This window comes from Capra hircus, chromosome 24 (genome assembly GCF_001704415.2).
Source record: "Capra hircus breed San Clemente chromosome 24, ASM170441v1, whole genome shotgun sequence".
Classification (NCBI taxonomy): domain Eukaryota; kingdom Metazoa; phylum Chordata; class Mammalia; order Artiodactyla; family Bovidae; genus Capra; species Capra hircus.
In genome coordinates this window covers 48,997,618-49,019,895 of record NC_030831.1, presented here as the reverse complement: position 1 = coordinate 49,019,895, position 22,278 = coordinate 48,997,618, and the positions used below count along the sequence as shown (strand labels likewise).

Genomic DNA, 22,278 nt, shown 5'->3' with positions numbered 1-22,278 from the left:
GTTTCCACTGTTTCCCCATCTATTTCCCATGAAGTGATGGGACCAGATGCCATGATCTTCGTTTTCTGAATGTTGAGCTTTAAGCCGACTTTTTCACTCTCCACTTTCACTTTCATCAAGAGGAACTTTTTAGTTCCTCTTCACTTTCTGCCATCAGGGTGGTGTCATCTGCATATCTGAGGTGATTGATATTTCTCCCGGCAATCTTGATTCCAGCTTGTGTTTTTTCCAGCCCAGCATTTCTCATGATGTACTCTGCATATAAGTCAAATAAGCAGGGTGACAATATACAGCCTTGACGTACTCCTTTTCCTATTTAAAACAAGTCTGTTGTTCCATGTCCAGTTCGAACTGTCTGACCTGCATACAGATTTCTTAAGAGACAGGTCAGGTGCAGTCCTGTGAAAATTCTGTAATCAGATCCTGCTGACCTTCATAGTCAGATTCCCTGGGGATTCCCAGTCCCTTTGCTGGATCCCCAAATTGGGAAGTCTCTTCTGTGGCCCAGGACCTTCGCAACAGTGTGAGAACTCTGGTATCTTCATTCTTCAGTTTGTGGATCACCTACCAGGCGGCTATATGGTAAGGCTAATGGCGACCTCCTCCAAGAGGACTTAGGCCGCACATTGCACCTCCCAGGACTGTTGCTGCTAGTGCCCTTGTCCCTGTGGCAGGCTGCTGCTGACCCACACCTCTGCAGAAGCCCTTCAAACACTCGCGGGCAGGCCTGGCTCAGTCTCCTGTGGGGTCACTGGTCTTTTCCCTGGGTCTTAGTGCACACAGTTTCGCTTGTGCCCTCCAAAAGTTTCTGGCAGGCATGCAGTTTGATTTTGACATGATTGCACCCCTCTTACTGGCTCACTGAAGCTTCTCCTTTGTCCTTGGACAAGGGGTATCTTCTTCCGGTGGGTTCCAGCATCCTCCTGTTGATGGTTGTTCAGCAGCGAGATGCGATTTTGGTGTTCCCGCAGGAGACGATGAGCACACATCTTTCTACTCTGTCTTGGGGCTTAGTCCCCAGCATCTACCAGATCGTATGTTCTGTTTTACTTATGGGTCATATCACTTATTTTATGTATCTTAAAGTTTTGTATTCAATGCCAAACATTGTGTCTGGCATTGAATAGAAACAGAATCTGAAGCAAAAATTATTTATGACTATAAAAGGGTACACTTCTGCTGCTAGGCTGCCAGCATGGAGTTGGATCCTTCCGGTTAGGACCAGAGTTGAGTTTGGGTTTTGTATCTTCATTGTACCACCAACTTCAACTTCCCTCAGCAGTTGTTACCTGTGTTTAAAGAATGGGTCTGTGTTTTGTGGGGTTTTCCCAGTATTCCTTTACCATACTCTGCTTTCAGCAGTCCATGTAGTGGAGTTAGAGAAGAGAAGGAGTATTTTCTATTGTCCTGGTCCAGCCTTAATCTTGGGGAGTCCTTAGTTGCACCTGGGTCTTAGAGGTAGGGCTTTCTCAGCATCTCTGCCTCTCTTCCCCTTGGCAACCAAACTGCCTGGTATCTGTGGTGGGCCCTCAGTGGGACCCCTTCCCCAGTGATAGTAGACGTCTGCTTGGTATTGGTAGAGGCGTGGGATCCTAGTCCCAACCTCCAGTGTTAGGTTTTGGTTTCTGTCCCTTCAGCCAGAATGGATCTTTGCCTAGGTCCTTGGGGTAAGAGGGTTATTGTTTCTCATTCAGGAGCAGTTGGGTTTTGTTCCTACTTCTCCCCTAGAAACAGTGAAAATTTGCATGTGCTCTAGACTAAAAGAGTTTGCTCCTCCAATAGCTTAAGGCTTTTGCTTAGCATGAGAAGAAAGTCTGGGAAGGAGCAGAGTCTTGGTGCCTGCCTGCAGCTGCAGCTGGTCACCTTCTGCAAGCTTGAGCCAAATGGAGGGGCTCCTGAGCGGCTGGTGGAGGCCGGTGGAAGAGAACTTTGGGATGAGTGCAGACTCCACTGGATCTGAAGCTCTCGCTTTGCAGACTGACAGACTAGACCACACTGAGCGGTTAAGATTCATTAAAATTGTGGCTGATTTCTTCTTACCCACTTCTGTGAAGACCACCTCTTCTGCCTGTGCTTGGCCAAAAGCGACGGAGTACTTGTCTTTCTTCCTTCCTTAGAGGGGCTTGTCCCTCTTGGGAATTCATTTCTCTTGATTGCCTTGCAAGAATCATTCTCTTAAGAAGATGGCCTTAAGAAGACTTTTGACTATTAAATTATCTGGCTATTCCTCCTTGTTACGGTAGGAGATGGCATTCTTTGCTGCTTTCCACATCCTTAGCAGAAGTCAATCTGGGTCTCTTAGTGCTTCCCTACATTGCCCAAAGTGCCCATTTGTTTTATATTTGAGACCCAGAAAGTGACTTGTCCAGTCGATAGCAAAACTGAGACAAGAACCCATGTTAGAGCTTCTCTCTATTAACTTGTAGCTACCTCTTTTTTTCCTTTTTCCCTTTTTTAAACATCAGAGCTGCAGCTCTCTTATGTGTGACGCTTTACTGCCTTTCTTAGCATCACCCATCCTTCTCCCCAAGAAAGAATGAAAAAAGAACACCAAGCGTCTTAGGTCTCTGATGTTTGTGTGAAATCCCTAACCTAGAGTTTAGCGATTATTTTCCTTCTATGCATTAACAATATCAAAGATAATTAACAAATACTGCAAAAAAGTGAGTTATTGAAGAATCAGTAGATTCCCTGGTTTAGAGACTGACTGTTTTCAAACTTAGCCCTATGCATTTTTATTATTCTCAAACAAACTTATTCTCAAAGTTTGTTTGTTTTGTTTTTTCCCTTTCCAAGTGAACAGTGACACTTAGGTGCCACAGTAATCTGAAGTAAATTCTAAATTTTACTGAAGTTTGAGGTCACCGTAAAGATTTTTCTACTATGAGTTAACATTTTTGGTTAGTCTAATAAAATTTGCTTTCTGAATTCAGTATTTTCTGCATTCTTTATGGAAATTAAGACCTGAGACTAGGAAGGGATTTTTAAAATCTCACAAGCATTTATTTTCGCAGATAAAAAACTGCAACTTGGGTTAAGTGGCTCCTTAAACTCACATAGCTAGTTACCGGCAGAATTGGGATGGATCTGGGACTCTCATATCTCAAAGTGGGGTGATAGGAAGCACTCAGTAAACTGTCAAAGTCACTTTTAAAAAAGCAATACATCTTCCTCGAGAATTATTTTACTTAGATGTTACTTTTATAGGATCTGGAAGGCCATTGGTTTTATAATAAACAATGTATTTTGGAGAAGAGTAGGCGTGAATACTAATCCTTAATATAAAACATTGCTGTTTCAAAAAACATTATCTGTTTATTTGGCTGTGTCAGGTCTTGGTTGCGGCACCCCAAATCTTCACTGTGTCCTGAGGGATCTCTGGTCGTGGCACTCAGGTTCTCCAGTTGTGGCACGCTGGGTCCAGAGCGTGCTCACTCAGTAGCTGTAGCACTCTGCCTTGGTTGCTCTGTGGTATGTAGGATTTTAGTGACCCGACCAGGGATAGAACCCGTGTTCCCTGCATTGCAAAGTGGATTCTTAACTACTGGAGCACCAGGGAAGTCCCAAAACATTGCATTTTTAAGAACAAAATGGAAAACTCCAAGCTCAGGGGCCTTCTTTTGTGGTCCAGTGGTTAAGACTCTGCACTCCCAGTGCAGGGGGCCCGGGTTCGATCCCTGGTCAGGGAACTAAGATCCTGCATGCTACATGGCATGGCCTAAATGAATTAATTAATTATATTTCCTTGTTTTAAAAAAAAGCTCCCTGTGTGCTTCCCCTCTTCTGCCAGCGGGAGGGCCGGGGGAGGGGTGAGAAGCACAGTTCCGGCCCCCAGTACTTCCCAGTATGAGTAGCCAGCTAAGGTAGATGCTTGTGGGGGGCTGCAGCCTAGCTCTATTTCAATCCGCACATTCCTTTTTTGGAGTTCTCTGGCTGTTTTCCGGGTGTGCAAAAACATGTAAAGTTAAACCATGTCCCCGGGCAGTCACCATTATCTTGCTTTCCCGCCACCAGTAAGCATGCTGTAAATAACAGGCTTCCCAGGATTCTAGTTTAGGCTCATGTGCCACATTCAGACCCTGCCCAAGGGATGAAGAAAACGACCGCCTCATTTTACCCAAGACAGTGGTGCCAGAGCTCAAGCCTTCTCCCCCCCGCACCCCCGCCCGCCGCATTATTAATGTTTCACATCATTTCCTCTGGTCGCAGGATTATTCTTCAGCTGTAATTCTATATGTAGTAGAAAGCTAGTTCTTGCTGTCAGAATCTCGATATTCTGGGACAATTCCAGTTCTGGCTGGAAATAGCATGGTCACAAAGCTTTTCAGCAATGTGTGCCAGTGAATTTTAACAACAGAGAAATAGCAAGATTCCATCACTGAATGACTGGCTTTGAAGGCCATTTGCACGTTAACTTTAAAAGAGTCTTTCCTGTAGCTTCCGCCCTACTCTCCCCCACTTTGGCCAAGTCCCATTAATTTTGTTGAAGGTTTTTATTTTCTGCTGAAAATGCAGGAAATTTAGACAACTCTCTTGGAATCCCCCCAAAACTAATACAAACAAGATACATATGCTTCTCTTAAGGAAACTAAAAATAAATGATTTGAAACTATTTAACTGTATAAATTCCCTCTTAAAAGAAAAAGGAAGTTTATATAATGAAGCAGCCCTGACTGCTGTTGACAGAGTAAGGTGCTTCCACAGCTGCCAGCTTGTCCATTTGACATGAATTCACTACTGAGCACAGATCATGTTCACTGTTCATTACCAGCATGTACAAAACCATCAGAAACATCTGAAAAGGGGGCCATTTTCTCAAGGCCCCTTATATTTACATTTGAGATTTTCTGCAATAAAATAAGCCTGGCCTTTTTTTTTTGAGAAGAAAGTCTGTTTGACGTGGGATCCATTCCTGGCATGGAAGTTGTATGTACTAAAAAGAAAATACCATGAATGAAAAAGACACAATATTCTCCACGTATTTTGCTACTCTACCAATGAACCATCTGATTTTATCTCTGACAGAGCTAATTTTGGTTAGTTTTTGGAAATCTGTCTTTTAAAAAAAAGAAAACATGTCTTTTTAAAAAACTTTATTTTATTCCATAAACGTAATTTATACACTTCCCTAACGGACTAGTTTTGTAAATTAATAAAAGTGGGATGTAGCACATATCTAAAGCTAAGAGATGTGATTCTTTGCACTTATAACATTTGCATTAATTTATCCACTTTGGAAAGGCAGTTATCTTTATGGTCTTTCTGTAATAGTATTTAAAATTTAAATCATTTATAGAGTTACATGTTAAAATAGGTATTATCGGAAAATTATAATCAATCCCTAATTTAAGCTTATTTTAAATTTCTGAATTACATTTAATTTCTCATTTTTGTTTTGTAATTGTTTTGCAACATTAAAATATACAGTATGCTTTCTAGTGTGAGTGACAGTATGGCAAAATCTGATATTGTATAAAATGTCTTTGCTCTAGCTCCTCTGATTATATTTTCAGTCAATTTTAGTAATGTCAGAAAAACTTTATGTTCTTGACATTTAATTTATAAATCTGCAGCTGAAAATAATCTTTGAACGATAGCATTAGAATTAGAACTTGTCACAAAAACAGTAAAAAAAAAGAATTAAAATACCTAGTAATTCCTTTAAGTATATGAGAATTAGTATAACTTCTAAGGAGCCTCAGTCAGACTGATGAATGTAAGTTGAAACCTAACGTGGAGTATACCTACTGAGGTAGTTTCCAGTTTATACTTTACCCGACTTGGGGATAAAATAAATGATCAATAGCTTGGTTTCGGTTTAAATGAGCAGGTACCTGTTTGGGGGTTGAGTATATTAACCTGTTTGTTGCTGCAAATTACTTAATGAAACATCAAGAATGAATTATCAATATGTTTGAAAGCAGAAAGTGTAAGCTATCAATAGGTAATTCATTTTTTATATTTAAGTGTAATATATTAGGACTTAAGGGTCCTAATACATATAACATATATATATTATATATGTTATATGTAACATAAATGGGTACAAAATACTTAGGAACATGAAATTCTGCAGAAAGCTAATGTTTTGACTTATGTTACTATGATAGTCATACCGTCTCACTGGGTTGCTCTTAGACGAGAGAAATTTGAGAGAAAATTCTGAACTCAAAGTTCCTTTCTCCTCTTCTTCTAATTCAAGTAGCAATGTAAGATGAAAACACAATCGAGAGAACTATAATCAGTTATGTTGTCGGTTCCCAATGTGAAGGCTAATCCCTTTTCTTTGCTCCAAACACATAAAAGTAATAGATGAACCATAACTGGAAAAAAACCTTGAAACCATATAGCCACACCCTAAAATGAGAGAGGTAACTTCTTGATCAACGAGAAATAGTAAAAGCACTCGAAGCAGATCGCAGGGTCTGAACCAGTGAGGCTGCCAAGTTTCTTGTCTGGAAGGAGGCAGGAGTGGCTGGGAGCTCAGCTGCTGCAAGGCAGGCACAGCACTCAGGGGCCCTTGGGAGGCAGCATGGTAGTGCTGGGTTCCCTGCTAGAAACTAAGAGGTAGAATAGACCCCTTACTGAAAAGAGCCTGAGTAGAGGCACTAGTGATGACCCTTGAGTTCTGTGTCTAGGGAGGTGGGAAGACCCAGAACCAGCCTCACTCTGGAATCTTGAGCCTATTGTGAGGGGATGTGGCTTGGTGACAGACCTTGCTTATCCTGCCTTTAATGTGATTGCAGGGCAGCAGCCCTGATAAACCAACGATGAGACCTCGTTTCAGACTGGGAGCTCTAGAAAGCTACTGCATGACCTGTAGGCTTGGGGGATTAAGCCATACTAAGTGAGCCTACATAACCAAAATTCCAAAGTATATGCTAAAATCTAACTTAATACTAAGAAAGACAGCCAACATAGTCATGATCATGTTTAAGGTAAGTTTATCCAAAGAGAAGCAAAAATTAATAGGATAATTTTGAAAGTACTCTTAAGTATTTTTAATATCCTCAAAGATAGATGAAGGATATAGTATTTATTAAGAAGAATAAATATAAAATAAAAACGGTGAAATGAAACAAGAACATGACTCAGAACTATTTCATTAGAAAGCTTAGAATGAACAATATAGTCATTAGATATGAAAGCTCAGTAGACAAATTCTAAACTGGGCAGTATCAAAGATGGTTAGTAAATTGTAAGATAATGAGAAAAAATTATCCAAATTATCTTTATGGAAGAGACTAGGTTGTCAGATGGAAAGAACACTCTGAATACTAAGCAGGATAAATAAAGATAAATCAACACTGAAACACATGGTTGTGAGACTCAAGAGTGTTAAAGAATGAAAAGTAAATCTTAAAGGCTATCAAAAAGCTTTTCCACAGGGCAACAGTAGTTAGGTTTGTATAATAAACTGCTCAAAGCCAAAAACAGATGCCAGAATAAAGTGAACAAGTATCTTTAAAGTGTGTAAGGAAGTAACTAATTCTATACCCAGATAAAATATAAGCATGAATGTAATATAAAGACATATTTCAACCACGCTAGGACTGAAAGAGTTTATTATCTATAGACTTCACTGAAAGCACTCTTAAAGGATGTACTTCAAATAGAAGAAAAGTTTACCTGTAGAGAAGCGGAATGCAAGAATTAGTGGCGTGCACCGAAATCCATATGTAAAGTTAGTTAACCACTGACTTTTTGTTCAGGTGCTCAGTCCTGTCCGACTCTTTGTGACCCAATAGACTGCAGCATGCCAAGCTTCCCTGTCCTTTACCATCTCCCGGAGTTTGTTCAAACTCACATTCATCGAGTCAGTGATGACATCCAGCCATCTCATCCTCTGTCGTCCCCTTCTCCTTCTGTCTTCAGTCTTTTCCAGCATCAGAATCTTTTCCAGTGAGTTGGCTCTTCACATCAGATGGCCAAAGTATTGGAGTTTCAGCTTCAGCATCCGTCCTTCCAGTGAATATTCAGGATCAGTTTCCTTTAGGATTGACTGGTTTGATCTCCTTGATTTCCAATCTTCTCCAGCACCACAGTTCTAAAGAATCAGTTCTTCGGTGCTCAGACATTTTTATTTTCCAGCTCTCGCATCTGTACAGGACTACCAGAAAAACCATAGCTTTGACTATATGGACCTTTGTAGGCAAAGTAATGTCTCTGTTTCTTAATACGTTGTCTAAGTTTGTCATAGCTTTTCTTCCAAAGAGCAAGTGTATTTTAATTTCACAGCTGCAGTCACTGTCCACAGTGATTTTGGATCCCAAGAAAATAAAGTCTATCACTGTTTTCATTTTTTCCCCAACTATTTGCCATGAAGTGATGAGACTGGATGCCATTATCTTCGTTTTCCGAATGTTGAGTTTTAAGCCAGATTTTTCACTCTCTTCTTTCACTTTTATCAAGAGGCTCTTTAGTTCCTCTTTGCTTTCTGCCATAAGGGTGGTATCATCTGCATATCTCAGGTTATTGATATTTCTCCCTGCAATCTCGATTCCAGCTTGTGCTTCATCCAGCCCAGCATTTCACATGATGTACTCTGCATATAAGTTAAATAAGCAGGATGACAGTATACAGCCTTGACATACTCCTTTCCCAATTTTGAACCAGTTTATTATTTCATGTCCAGTTCTGTTGCTTCTTAAGCTGCATGCAGATTTCTCAGGAGACAAGTAAGGTAGCCTAGTATTCCCATCTCTGAAGAATTTTCCAGTTTGTTGTGATCTCTACAGACTCTGATGCTGGGAGGGATTTGGGGCAGGAGGAGAAAGGGACAACAGAGGATGAGATGGTGGATGGCATCACTGACTCGATGGACATGAGTCTGAGTGAATTCCGGGAGTTGGTGATGGACAGGGAGGCCTGGCGTGCTGCGATTCATGGGGTTGCAAAGAGTTGGACACGACTGAGCAACTGAACTGAACTACAGTCAAAGGCTTCAGTGTAGTCAGTGAAGCAGAAGTAGATGTTTTTCTGGAATGATCTTGCTTTTTCTATGATCCATTGGATGTTGACAATTTGATCCCTGGTTCCTCTGCCTTTTCTAAATCCAGCTTGTACATCTGGAAGTTCTCAGTTTACATGCTGTTGAAGCTAGCTTGAAGGATTTTCAGCATTAACATTGCTAGCATGTGAGATGATTGCAGTCATGTGGTAGTTTGAACATTATTTGGCATTTTCCCTTCTTTGAGATTGGAATGAAAAGTGGCCTTTTTGAGTACTGATTTTTTTTAAACCAATTTGTGGGTTTTTTTAAAAAACATGAAATTAAAAACCTAAGCAACTATAACAAAACAGGGAAGAATGGGGTCAGCACCTTGCTGTTCAAGAAGTTAAAGTGTGTTAACCTCCTTTAATCTTGTTCAGGAGGTAAAAAGCAGTTATTTTATCTATTTTTTAAAATTTACTTATTAGTTACAGTGGGTCTTTGTTATTGCGTATGGGTTTTCTCTAGTTGCGGTGAGCAGAGGCTGTTCTCTACCTGCAGTGGCTTCTCTTGTTACGGAGCAGGACTTTAGAGCACGTAGGCTTCAGTAGTTGCAGCTCATGGCCTCTAGGGTGCGGGCTCAGAAGTTGTGGCACACAAGCTCCGCTGCTCCTCCACAGCATGTGGGATCTCCCGCATGCTGGAAGCCACGTCTCCTGTATTGGCAGGTGTTTCCTATCCACTGGGCCGCTTTATCCCTTGGACATTGTTCTTACTTTCCTTTTTTCTGTCCCATAAATGTTGATTTGTTGCTAGATGTTGCTCTTAATACAAGTGGAGGAAAATTATATGGAAATAAGTATACCTTTTTGTGTGCTAGATCAGGGTGGTAAACTTTTCCACTAGCATCCAGATAGTAAATATTTTTTATTTTGTAAGCCATGTAGTCTTAGATGTGAAGTGTATTTTTCCTAATAATAATAGTCATTCCTACTTTATTTTGATTAATAGTTCATGGTATATCTTTTTCCATTCTTTTACCTTCAATCTAACTTTATTTAAAGTGAGTTACATTGGAAGTTTCTTATAGATAGTATATAGTTGCATCATGTATATTTTATCCACTCTGTCATTGTTCAGATTTTAATTATTATAATCTCTTTGTATGGATTTGCTCTAGATACTTTACATATATAGCTTACATAACTTGCTGCATCTAGTAGTGTTGACATTTTCCCAATTCAAATGAGAGGTAGAAAGTATCCTCTCTTTAAATTCCTTTGCTCTCCCTGATTTATAATATAATTGTCTTAGGTGTTCCTTTGCCTCCATTGAGAACCACATCAGTGTTACAATTTTTGCCCCAACTGTCAAACATAATTTAGAAAACTCAGAAGGAGGAAAGTGTCATATTCACCTATGTTTTTGCCTTCCATTGTTCTTTCTTTCAAGAGATGTGTTGATTACTTACTTTGAATTTTGCTCTTATTAACTATTTCACATTCAGATTCCCAAAGACTATTAACTCCCAGGAAACAGAAACAAAACATTAGGCTGTTTATCTGTAAATATGAGCATTGAATGACAGTGCAGAAAAGTGAGGTCATATTCCGAATCAGAAACTCTTCTTGGAGTTGATAAGACCCTACTATCACTTTATATTGAGCAAGTTTAGTGATGTAGGGTGGTACACTGATAAGACTACAAATTAGGATCTATTAATCAAACCTCCAGATTTTCTTCTAGATTGGCAAGTAATTTATTAATGTGAAATTTATGATTATCACCATATTTAGTTCAAAAGTTATAACTCAAATCCTTTAAACTTAATTCTAAAAATTCTTGACAAAAATAATCTTGAGTTCTTGTGCATGATCTTTCTAGTGCTGTTATAATTGTAAAGCAGTTGCCCTCATTCTAATTAATTCTGTGTCAAGGAGGAAAATACTGACTCTTACGGGGATTTTCTTTCTTTATCAGGCACAAGACCTAAATGTCATTGAAGAAGTGATTCGAATGATGTTAGAGATTATCAACTCCTGCCTGACAAATTCTCTTCATCACAATCCAAACTTGGTATATGCACTTCTTTACAAACGAGATCTTTTTGAACAATTTCGAACTCATCCTTCATTTCAGGATATCATGCAAAATATTGATTTGGTAAGTGTAAATGGAGATATTTACTGTTATTCTTTTTTAAACAGAGAAAGTTTAACAAAACTTGAAAAAAAAACCTACAATAGTCTCTTGAACGTTAACTGTATTTGCCATCTGTTCTAACAATTGTCACCTTCCACATGTGTGTATGTGTTATATACAGACACATATATATATAATGCACATATATGTCTTTAGGAGAATCGAGATCATATTTTATGTCTTAATAGTTCTGGATTCTGCTATTTTTACTTAACACATTTTCCTGTGATATCAATTCTTTGAAAATTTCACATTTTAATAACTGTATAACCTATATTTCATGGATCACAGCCTTGTCATGGCGTGTCAAAGGGGCTTGAAGCTATGAGCCACTCTGTGCCAGGCCACCCAAGAGGAACAGGTTATAGTGCAGAGTTCTGACAAAACGCAGTCCACTGGAGGAGGAAATGGCAACCCACTCCAGTATTCTTGCTGGAGAAACCCATGGACATATGAAAGGGCAAGAAGATTTGACACCAGAAGCTGAGCCCTGCAGGTCGGAAGGTGTCCAGTATGCTACTGGGGTAGAGTGGAGGGCAGTTACCAACAGCTTCAGAAAGAAGGAAGCGGCTGGGCCAAAGTGGAAATGACCCTCATCCAGTGCTGTAAAGAACATATTTCTTAGGAACCTGAAATGTTAGGTCCATGAATCATGGTAAATTGGATGTGATCAAGCAGGAGATGTCAAGAATGGACATTGACATCTTAGGAATCAGTGAACTAAAATGGATGGGAATGTGAATTTAATTCAAATGACTGTTATATCTACTACTGTGGGCAAGAATCCCTTAGAAGAAATGAAATACCCCTCATAATCAACAAAAAAGTGAAACGCAGTACTTGGGTGCAACCTCAAAAACAATAGAATGATCTCAGTTCATTTCCAAGGCAAACCATTCAACATTACAGTACAAGTCTGTGCCCCAACCACTGATGCTGAAGAAGGTGAAACTAACTGGTTCTATGAAGACCTACAACAATTTTAGAAGTAACACCAAAAAAAGATGTTCTTTTCGTCATAGGGGATCACAATGCAAAAGTAGGAAGTCAAGACATGCCTGATAGACAGGCAAGTTTGGCCTTGGGGTACAAGTTTGGCCTTGGGTAACATTGTATGGGAACTAGTGACCAGAACCAAAGGAAAAGAAATGCAAAAAGGCAAAGTGGTTGTCTGAGGAAGCTTTACAAATAGTTTAGGAAAGAAGATAAGCAAAAGGCAAAGGAGAAAGGAAAAGATAATACCAACTGAATGCAGAGTTCCAGAGAATAAAAAGGAGAGATAAGAAAGCCTCGTTAGGTGAACAGTGCAAAGAAATAGAGGAAAACAATAGAATGGGAAACACTAGAAATCTCTTCAAGAAAATTGGAGATATCAAGGGATATTTCATGCAAAGATAGACATGACAAAGAATAAAAATGGTAAGGACCTAACAGAAACAGAAGAGATTAAGAAGTGGCAGGAATACACATTCAGTTCAGTTCACTCGCTCAGTCATGTCCAACTCTTTGCGACCCCATGAATCGCAGCACGCCAGGCCTCCCTGTCCATCACCAGCTCCTGGAGTTCACTCAGACTCGCGTCCATCGAGTCAGTGATGCTATCCAGCCATCTCATCCTCTCGTCCCCTTCTCCTCCTGCCCCCAATCCCTCCCAGCATCAGAGTCTTTACCAATGAGTCAACTCGTTGCATGAGGTGGCGAAAGTACTAGAGTTTCAGCTTTAGCATCATTCCTTCCAAAGAAATCCCAGGGTTGATCTCCTTCAGAATGGACTGGTTGGATCTCCTTTAGAACTATACAAAAAAAACATCTTACTGACCTGGTTAACCACATTGGTGTGGTCACTCACCTGGAGCTGGACATCCTGGAATATGAAGTCAAATGGGCCTTACGTGGCAAAATTCCGGCTGAGCTGTTTCAAATCCTAAAAGATGATGCCATTAAAGTCAATATGTCAGCAAGTTAGGGAAACTCAGCAGTGGCCACAAGATTGGAAAAGATCAGTTTTCACTCCAATCCCAAAAAAGGGCAATGCCAAAGAATGTTCAAACTCCCATGCACTTGTGCTCATTTCACATGCTAGCAAGGTAATGCTCAAAATCCTTCAGTTAGCTTCAGCAGTATGTGAACCGGGAACTTCCAGATGTACAAAATGGATTTAGAGAAGGCAGAGGAACTAGAAATCAAATGGCCAACATTGATTGGATCATGGAGAAAGCAAGGAGTTCCAGAAAAACATCTACTACTGCTTCATTGATGACCTTGAAGCCTCTGTGTGGATCACAACAAACTGGAAAATTCTTAAAGAGTTGGAAATACCAGACCACCTTACTTGTCTCCTGAGAAACTTGTATGTGGGTCAAGAAGCAAAAGTTAGAACCAGACATGGACCAATTGAATGGTTCAGAATTGGGAAAAGAGTATGACAAGACCATATATTGTCATCCTGCTTATTTAACTTCTATGCCTAGTACATCATGCAAAATGCAGGGCTGGATGAATCACAAGCTGGAATCAAGGTTTCCAGGAGAAATATCAACAACCTCAGATATGCAGTTGATACCACTCTAATGGCAGAAAGCAAAGACGACCTAAAGAGCCTCTTGATGAGGGTGAAAGAGGAGAGTGAAAAACCTGGCTTAAAACTCAACATTCAAAAAACTAAGATCATGGCACCTGGTCCCATCACTTCATGGCAAATAGATGGGGGAAAAGTGGAGACAGTGACAGATTTAATTTTCTTGGGCTCCAAAATCACTGCAGACAGTGTCTGCAGTCATGAAGTTAAAAGACACTTGCTCTTTGGAAGGAAAGCTGTGACAAACCTAGACAGTGTATCAGTTTGCTGACAGAGGTCCTTATAGTCAAAGCTGTGGTTTTTCTGGTAGTCATGTACAGATGTGAGAGTTGGACCATAAATAACTCTGAGCACAGAATTGATGCTTTCAAATTGTGATGCTGGAGAAAACTTGAGAGTCCTTTGGACTGTGAGGAGATCAAACCAGTCTTTCCTAAAGGAAATGAACCCTGGATACTCGTTGGAAGAACTGTTACTGAAGCTGAAGTTACAATACTTTGGCCACCTGATGCAAAGAGATGACTCTTTGGAAAAGACACTGATGCCAGAAAGATTGAGGGCAGGAGGAGAAGGGGACAGTTGAGAGAGAGATGGTTGGATAGTATCACCACTCAATGGACATAAATATGCTCTGGGAGACAGTGGAGGACAGAGGAGCATGCTACAGTTCATGAGGTCACAAAAAGTCAGACACAATTTAGCGACTGAACAACAATAACCTGTATTATGGAGGTCCTAAAATATGTTAACCCTTACCCCATTATTGCTTATTTGATTGTTTCTAATATTTTGTAATTAATTCATAATTAACAGTTTCTAAATAAATTATAGCTCACCGTTTTTAGTTCTGTTGTTGATGTAGTCTTAAAACTGGAATTGTACTAGTTTTTACTGTCAGAGGTGTCTGTATTTTCAAGATTCACCCCATGTCAAATTGCTGTCTAGATGTATTGTACAACTAATGTATCTGTATATCATCCCGTACTTCTGCAAGTGATCTATGAGAGGAAATACCTCACTATACTTTTACAGCTTTGAGTATTATATTTATTTTAGCATTTTCTATTTTGTATTAAAAATGGTATTTCATTATTGTTTTAAATTTTTATTTCTTTCATAATTAGTGTGAGTGAACATTTTTCACAGTTCTGTGGACCTTCACTTCCTGTTCTTTTTAAAAAGATTTTTCTTCTAAGCCTTCTATTGCTATATTAATGTTTCCCAGTTCAATTTGATTCCACAGATATTTGTTGTATAGCTCATCAGGTTCACAGTTGCTGTGCACAAGAGGAAGGTGAAGAGCTACCATCCCTGTCCTTGTTTTACTTATATTTGTTGTTGTTCAGTCGCCCAGTCATGTCCGACTCTTTGCCACCCCATGAACTGCAGCATGCCAGGCCTCCCTGTCCCTCACCATCTCCCGAGTTTGCCCAAGTTCACATTTATTGCATTGGTGATGTCATCCAGCCATCTCATTCTCTGACACCCTCTTCTCCTTCTGCCCTCAATCTTTCCCAGCACTGGGGACTTTTCCAATGAGTCAGCTATTTGCATATCATTTACTTAAATTTAGGAAGATTTTAAATAATTATTGCTCAAGTATAAATATATACAGTTATTTCCATCATGACTGAGCACAGGTACATACCTTCCTCTAGGGTATGCACCTCATAGTGAAATTGCTGCATAACATGGGCCATTTCCTTTGTGTCCTCTGCTAAGTTGCTTCAGTCGTGTCCAACTCTATGCAAACCTATGGACTGTAGCCCACCCAGGCTCCTCTGTCCTTGGAATTCTGCAGGCAAGAATACTGGAGTGGATTCCCATTCCCCTCTCCAGGGGATCTTCCCAACTCAGAGATCAAACCGCGTCTGTTACGTCTGACCTGCATTAGCAGGCCGATTTCTTTACCGCTAGTGCTACCTGGGATGCCACCGTTTTACTCTTTGACCAGTGGTATATAGGATTCCTGTTGCTTCACATCCTCGTGGACCTTAGTTTTGTCAGTTTTGTAACAGCACCTCACTGTGGTTTTCATTTGGGTTTCCTCGTGTGATGCCTAGGCAAGTCTTTTGCCAGTTTTTCTGCTGAGTTATATATCTTTGTGTAGATTCTTTGTTCTAGTTATGTTGTTAGGCCTGTCTTCATTATGTTTTGCAAATATCCAGTCACTAACACAAATACAAACTTTCTGACATAACTTTAAAACTCCTCTCAGAATAGTCAGACATCTAGTTCTCAGTCCTATTCTTTTCTTGGAGAACTGCTTCCAGCCCCAGCCATGTTGGACTCTGGTTCTCCTGCCCAACTGCGGAACCTTCTGAGAATTTCCCTCAGCTGTCCCTTTGATTGGTCTTGGCTCCTGTGAAGTCCTCTTTCTTGGTTTACTGCTTCAGATTGGTAGAGCTTACACTACTGTAGCCTCCTGGAAAAGCGTATATGTGAGATAGGTTTTTTATTTTTTTAGTTTCTAATATCTTAAAATGTTTTTCTTCTTTTTTACTACACGACTGTTGTCTTGGGAAGCTTTGGGGGGATCTCTCTATTATTGTGTCCTGAAACTTCATGATTTGCTGTGCCTTGGTCGGTTGTGTTCGGTGCTTAGAGGGTCCTTTTAGTTTAGAGACTCATGCTCAGAGCTTTCAAATACTCATTTAATTATTTCTTCCTGGTTGTTTCTCTGTCTCCTGCTATTTCCTCTCTTTGAAACTTTTATGAGAAAGATGGCCATTTCTTTTCAAGCCCCTTCATGTTGGTATCACTAAGTATTATTTCTTAGATCCAGTGTCCTCATATTAAGAGTCCTCCAAGCTCCTGACTGGGGTCTGTGCATCCATCTGTGAGGGTTTTAAAAGCTGAGGTAGAAAGAGACTGCCTAATATTGGGGTTGGGGAAAAGAGGGTGAGAGTGACCTCTAAGGTGTAAACTTCCTGGCTTCTTCCAGAATAACAGCAATACATAGATGGACGCATGGACTCTGGTCACATTTAAGATATTTAAGAATAGTTCTATCCATTCTCATAAGCCAAGTAGATTAATTTTTGCTCATCCCAGTAGAGTCTTGTGTACTTGTTTGTACTTAATTGAAACCAGCTTTGAACTATAACCAAGCTCCCATTCCAGACTCTTAACACATAAATTCTATGAGTTGCTAAATACTCTGGAATCACACAATTACGCTGACTTTAGTTGAGTTTAACTACCACTATGTATATTCTTGCAGATCTGTTCATTGATTTGCTCCATATCACTGCTATGTAATGATTGCTGGTGAACAGAAATAAAAACTTAAAACTCTTAACTGTCAGTTTAGTTAGTGTTTTCATGGACTTTCCTTAAGCTGCCTCAACTATGTACCTAACAGTTGCAGCTATAGCAGGTTATTTTGCCATTCACACCCTTGTCATTTTCCTGAACTACTATCAGTATTATTTAGATTTCATTAACAAAACTGGGGCAGCTGAAAACCATTGTCATCTTTTCAGTTAGAATAAAGCTGAAACATCATTTCAAATGAGCACGGTTATATCTTAAAGTTAGACTTGACATTTAAGGTCTGTAATTAAATTCTCACCATTATGAACAGGTATGTAGATATATTGATATTTAGGATGTGTGATAGCATCCTCAGGCCACTTCTCAAATATTTCTTCTCTGGCCCCATGTCCTTCTTGTTAAGTCTGGGTTTAACCAGAAGAGCATCTCCATTTAAAACTGACAAGTATTGTTAATAGGATCATGAAACAAATGGTTATCCGAGACACATAAATCACAGCTTATCCCTACCTTTTTCTGTTGGCTAGATTCTTTTTGACAACTCGGTAGTCTAGTTTATGCTCCAAGAATGCATGTTAGTGTCTGTGCTACGATGAGAAAACCCACGCACCAAGAGATCTTTCAGTTCAGTTCAGTCGCTCAGTCGTGTCCGACTCTTTGCGACCCCATGAATCACAGCACGCCAGGCCTCCCTGTCCATCACCAACTCCCGGAGTTCACTCAGACTCATGTCCATCGAGTTGGTGATGCCATCCAGCCATCTCACCCTCTGTCGTCCCCTTCTCCTCCTGCCCCCAATCCCTCCCAGCATCAGAGTCTTTTCCAATGAGTCAACTCTTCGCATGAGGTGGCCAAGGTATTGGAGTTTCAGCTTCAGCATCATTCCCTCCGAAGAACACCCAGGACTGATCTCCTTTAGAATGAGCTGGTCGGATCTCCTTGCAGTCCAAGGGACTCTCAAGAGTCTTCTCCAACACCACAGTTCAAAAGCATCAATTCTTCGGTGCTCAGCCTTCTTCACAGTCCAACTCTCACATCCATAAATGACCACAGGAAAAACCATAGCCTTGACTAGACGGACCTTTATTGGAAAAGTAATGTCTCTGCTTTTCAACATGCTATCTAGGTTGGTCATAACTTTTCTTCCAAGGAGTAAGCGTCTTTTAATTTCATGGTTGCAGTCACCATCTGCAGTGATTTTGGAGCCCCAAAAAATAAAGTCTGACATTGTTTCCACTGTTTCCCCATCTATTTCCCATGAAGTGATGGGACCAGATGCCATGATCTTCGTTTTCTGAATGTTGAGCTTTAAGCCGACTTTTTCACTCTCCACTTTCACTTTCATCAAGAGGCTGTTTAGTTCCTCTTCACTTTCTGCCATAAGGGTGGTGTCATCTGCATATCTGAGGTGATTGATATTTCTCCCAGCAATCTTGATTCCAGCCTGTGCTTCTTCCAGTCCAGCGTTTCTCATGATGTACTCTGCATAGAAGTTAAATAAGTAGGGTGACAATAGACAGCCTTGACGTACTCCTTTTCCTATTTGGAACCAGTCTGTTGTATCATGTCCAGTTCTAACTGTTGCTTCCTGACCTGCATATAGGTTTCTCAAGAGGCAGGTCAGGTGGTCTGGTATTCCCATCTCTCTCAGAATTTTCCACAGTTGATTGTGATCCACACAGTCAAAGGCTTTGGCATAGTCAAGAAAGCAGAAATAGATGTTTTTCTGGAATTCTCTTGCTTTTTCCATGATCCAGCGGATGTTGGCAACTTGATCTCTGGTTCCTCTGCCTTTTTGAAAACCAGCTTGAACATCTGGAAGTTCACGGTTCACGTATTGCTAAAGCCTGGCTTGGAGAATTTTGAGCATTAGTTTTCTAGCATGTGAGATGAGTGCAATCATGTGGTAGTTTGAGCATTCTTTGGCATTGCCTCCATGGAAAAAGTAGAGTCTACTTTTTCCCTGGGAGAGTCTCCGGGAAGTGCAGTCCCTTCTCTGATCCCAGTTCTCAAAGAAACTATCCAGAAAGTAAAGTTTCTGGATAGGAAGGGCAGAGCCTTTCTTACTTCTTTTAATAGTATATTGCTCATAGCAGTCTTAACAATCAGAGTGTTGAGAGGAAATCAATTTTCTCTATGAAGACAAACTTTACAGGCTAGCTTGTAGCTAAAAAGCCACTTCTGGAGATTTCCTGGCAGTTCAGAGGTTAGGACTTCACACTTCCGTTGCAGGGGGCACAGGTTTGATCTATAGTCGGAGAACTAAGATGCTCCAAGCCACATGGTGCAACCAAAATAAAGTGAAAAGCCAGTTCTCGCCGGCCTATTCATGCATTTGTCCAAATTCATTTCTAGTTCTTGCTAGTACCATTTTGGGGAGTAAAATACTGAGATTACAATTCATTGTGCATATGAGTAAAAGGTTCAACAAAACCCTTTTCTCTGTTACATGGGAAATTGGCCTGGGTTCGTCTGTTTTTAGCTCTGTTCCTTGGAAATCTGATGAAGGTAGAATGTCAGCTGTGTTAATTCAGTAATACTGCTGTAATAAAATGAGAATATAATAAAATGACATTTGGTTGGTAAGTTGAGTCTGGGCTAGAAGGACTATAGCTTTGGGCTTCCCTGAGTGAAAAAAAACCTCACAGCCAGGCATGTCCTTTTCAGGGACCTAGAAGCTGAGAGTGTCACAAAGGGCATTGGTTTCTGCTTGGTATCTGGCTTCTCAGCTTGGGTGGCTTTTGGAACTGCCCACTGTAGTCCTTTCTCTCACATCGGCACTATCATTTGAAGGTCCAGAGACTTGCCCTGAGACTACTATGAGCATTCCCAGCAAAAACAAAAGCCTGTGACTGTGCTGTTCACATTCTCTTTTTCTTGATCTTGTATCGTTTTAAATTAATCTGATGTGAACTGTAGCCTATTATACTTTTTTTTATTTTAAAAACATTTTATTGTAAAAAATTTCAAATGTATACAAAGTAAACAGAATGGCTGTTATACTCTTGAGTCTCTTGATGTCTAACTGGGACTACGAATTCCACTTAGGAAAGGGCATTGCAGTACTAAAATAATATCTTCTTAGGGTACTTATAAATAATCTCTTTCACGTTCCAGGGTGGAGAATATCCTGCTTTTTTCAAGATGTATCCAGATCTTTGAATTATAGAACTATCCAATACATCCTTTTTTAACTTCCATATTTCTAACCTGTGTCAGCCTAATTGTTTTTAGTCTGCCCTATGGCACACTCCTCCCCTTTCTATCATAACTGTTACCTTTCTCTGGACCTCTCTGATTTCAGTTTCTTTCTTCTTTCCTTCTTGTCTTTTTTCTCCTTTTATCCTTTCCTTCCTTCCATCCTCCCTCCCTCTCCCCACTTTCCACCCTTGTTTTCTTCCTCTGGATAGTCACTTGAATTGTGTACAACATATGTCAGATAAACTATTATTGGAAAGAAATGTTTTCCCTTTATTTACCAATACTTCTTTTCATAATAACCCATTTTTTTCTCTTTCTTTCTGCTAAAAGACTAACTCAAAATTTATTTTTTCCTGTGTTCGTAACTAATCAGTGATGGATGATCATGTTTTAACACATTGTTTGGATTATTTAGTATTAAATGTTTAAACCACATCAAAAGCCATTTGTTCCTTTTCTGTTAATCATTAGCACTGCTAGCTTTATAGTGTGCTTGCTGAGCATTTATATGTATTATGTCTTTAAATTTTCATTAAAAAACAAACTTGTGAGGTATATTTGATTTTAATTTTCAGTTGCAAATAAAGAAGCCAGCTTAGAAAGATTTAAGTTGCTCATGATCACACATTCAGAACGTGATAAAGCCAGAACTCAAACCAAGGTAGTTTGATTAAAAAAAACCTTGTTTATAATCATCTTGCCTGATTGCTATCACCATTCACTAAATGTTCCTCCAGTTTCTCATTGATTTGCCTATTCACTACCTGAAAAGGTCTGAAAACAAACCTGGAAATTTACTTTCTCCTTCTAACTTCCAGTGATGTCAAATCAGTCTTTACTCCATGGGTAAAGTAACCAGCTATTGAAACTTTAAAAATAACCCTGAAGGACCATATTTTTCTTGAAGGACATGAAAGAACCATGCAAAGGACTTAACCTAGATCCATTTGAAGCTTAGTCTCCTTTGGAAGAAACAAAAAGCAGAGTCAAGGTGAAGAAATAGAAGGGCCCTCACTGTTTTTCTCACAGTATATAAGCAAATAGAAATAAAAGCGGAGTGATAAACTAGATTTATATCCTGCCCTTGTCACCAGAATGGACTGCTTATTGACACTGCAACTGTATTCAGTGAAAAATGCAACCTCAGGGTAAACATTTGGCTCTGTGCTGTTGTGCACCTCTTAAAACTAGATAAATATATGCCTAAACATTTTTTGAGTCTCTATTAAATGCTGGGAATAAGACTTAAGTAGCTTTACATATATTACCCTTTTATTCCTCTTAAACCAGTAAACTAGTTACTATTATCTCACTTTACAGGTAAGGAAACCAACAGGCTTCCTAGGTGATTTTTAACACAGATCTCCACCTAAGAATCATCCTCTTAGGGAATTCCCTGGCCAGTGGTTGGGACTCAGCACTTTCACTGCCAGGCCTCAGGTTCAATCTCAAGTTGGGGAATTAAGATTCTTCAGGCCACACGGCACAGCCAAAAAATAAATAAATAAATAATAGAGTTATCCTCTTAAATAATGATCACATGTTTGCATAGAGCTTTATCACTGAGGGTTATTTGCATATGCCTATCTCACTTGACCCGTAAATTATCCCCATGAGGGAGGCAGAGCAAGGCTTCAGAGGTGAAATTGTTGGTTCAAGGTCACTTAGCTAGTAAATCACTCAGCCTTTAATCCAGGTCTTCTCATTATAAACTCCATATTTTCAGCATTCACATGGATAAACCTAAATAAGATTCTAAATGAGCAGATTTTCCAACAACTTTTTGTTGAATACTGTCATCCAAAATAGTGTTGGGCACACTGGAAATTCATTCAAAATCATTTTAAACTTTTTACATACTTTGAAAAGAATGCCATGATAAAGATATAAATAACATTTCCACTTTTTGCCTCTTTCAGCACTTTACCTTCTCCTGCCCTCGCCTAAATGCTCCTGAAATCTTGGCTTAAGCAAACCTTTGCTATTTCTTCTTTCATGGAGTTAACCTTGAAAAGTATTGGTAGAGGAGACTATGAATCTACTGTTATTTTTAGCTGACAGGCAGTTGAGAGTTGATATTTTTTATTAA

At 39.7% G+C, this 22,278-nt stretch overlaps 1 protein-coding gene across 3 annotated transcripts in view; it reads left to right on the top strand.

Moving 5' to 3' along the window:
• Nucleotides 1–22,278, top strand: part of DYM (dymeclin) — a 392,550-nt gene that overhangs the window by 300,418 nt on the left and 69,854 nt on the right. For all 3 annotated transcript variants that reach the window (XM_018039568.1, XM_018039567.1, XM_018039569.1), the window contains exon 15: nucleotides 10,913–11,095. In XM_018039568.1, coding sequence (XP_017895057.1) covers nucleotides 10,913–11,095 — 183 coding nt within the window. The remainder of the gene's footprint in view (nucleotides 1–10,912; nucleotides 11,096–22,278) is intronic.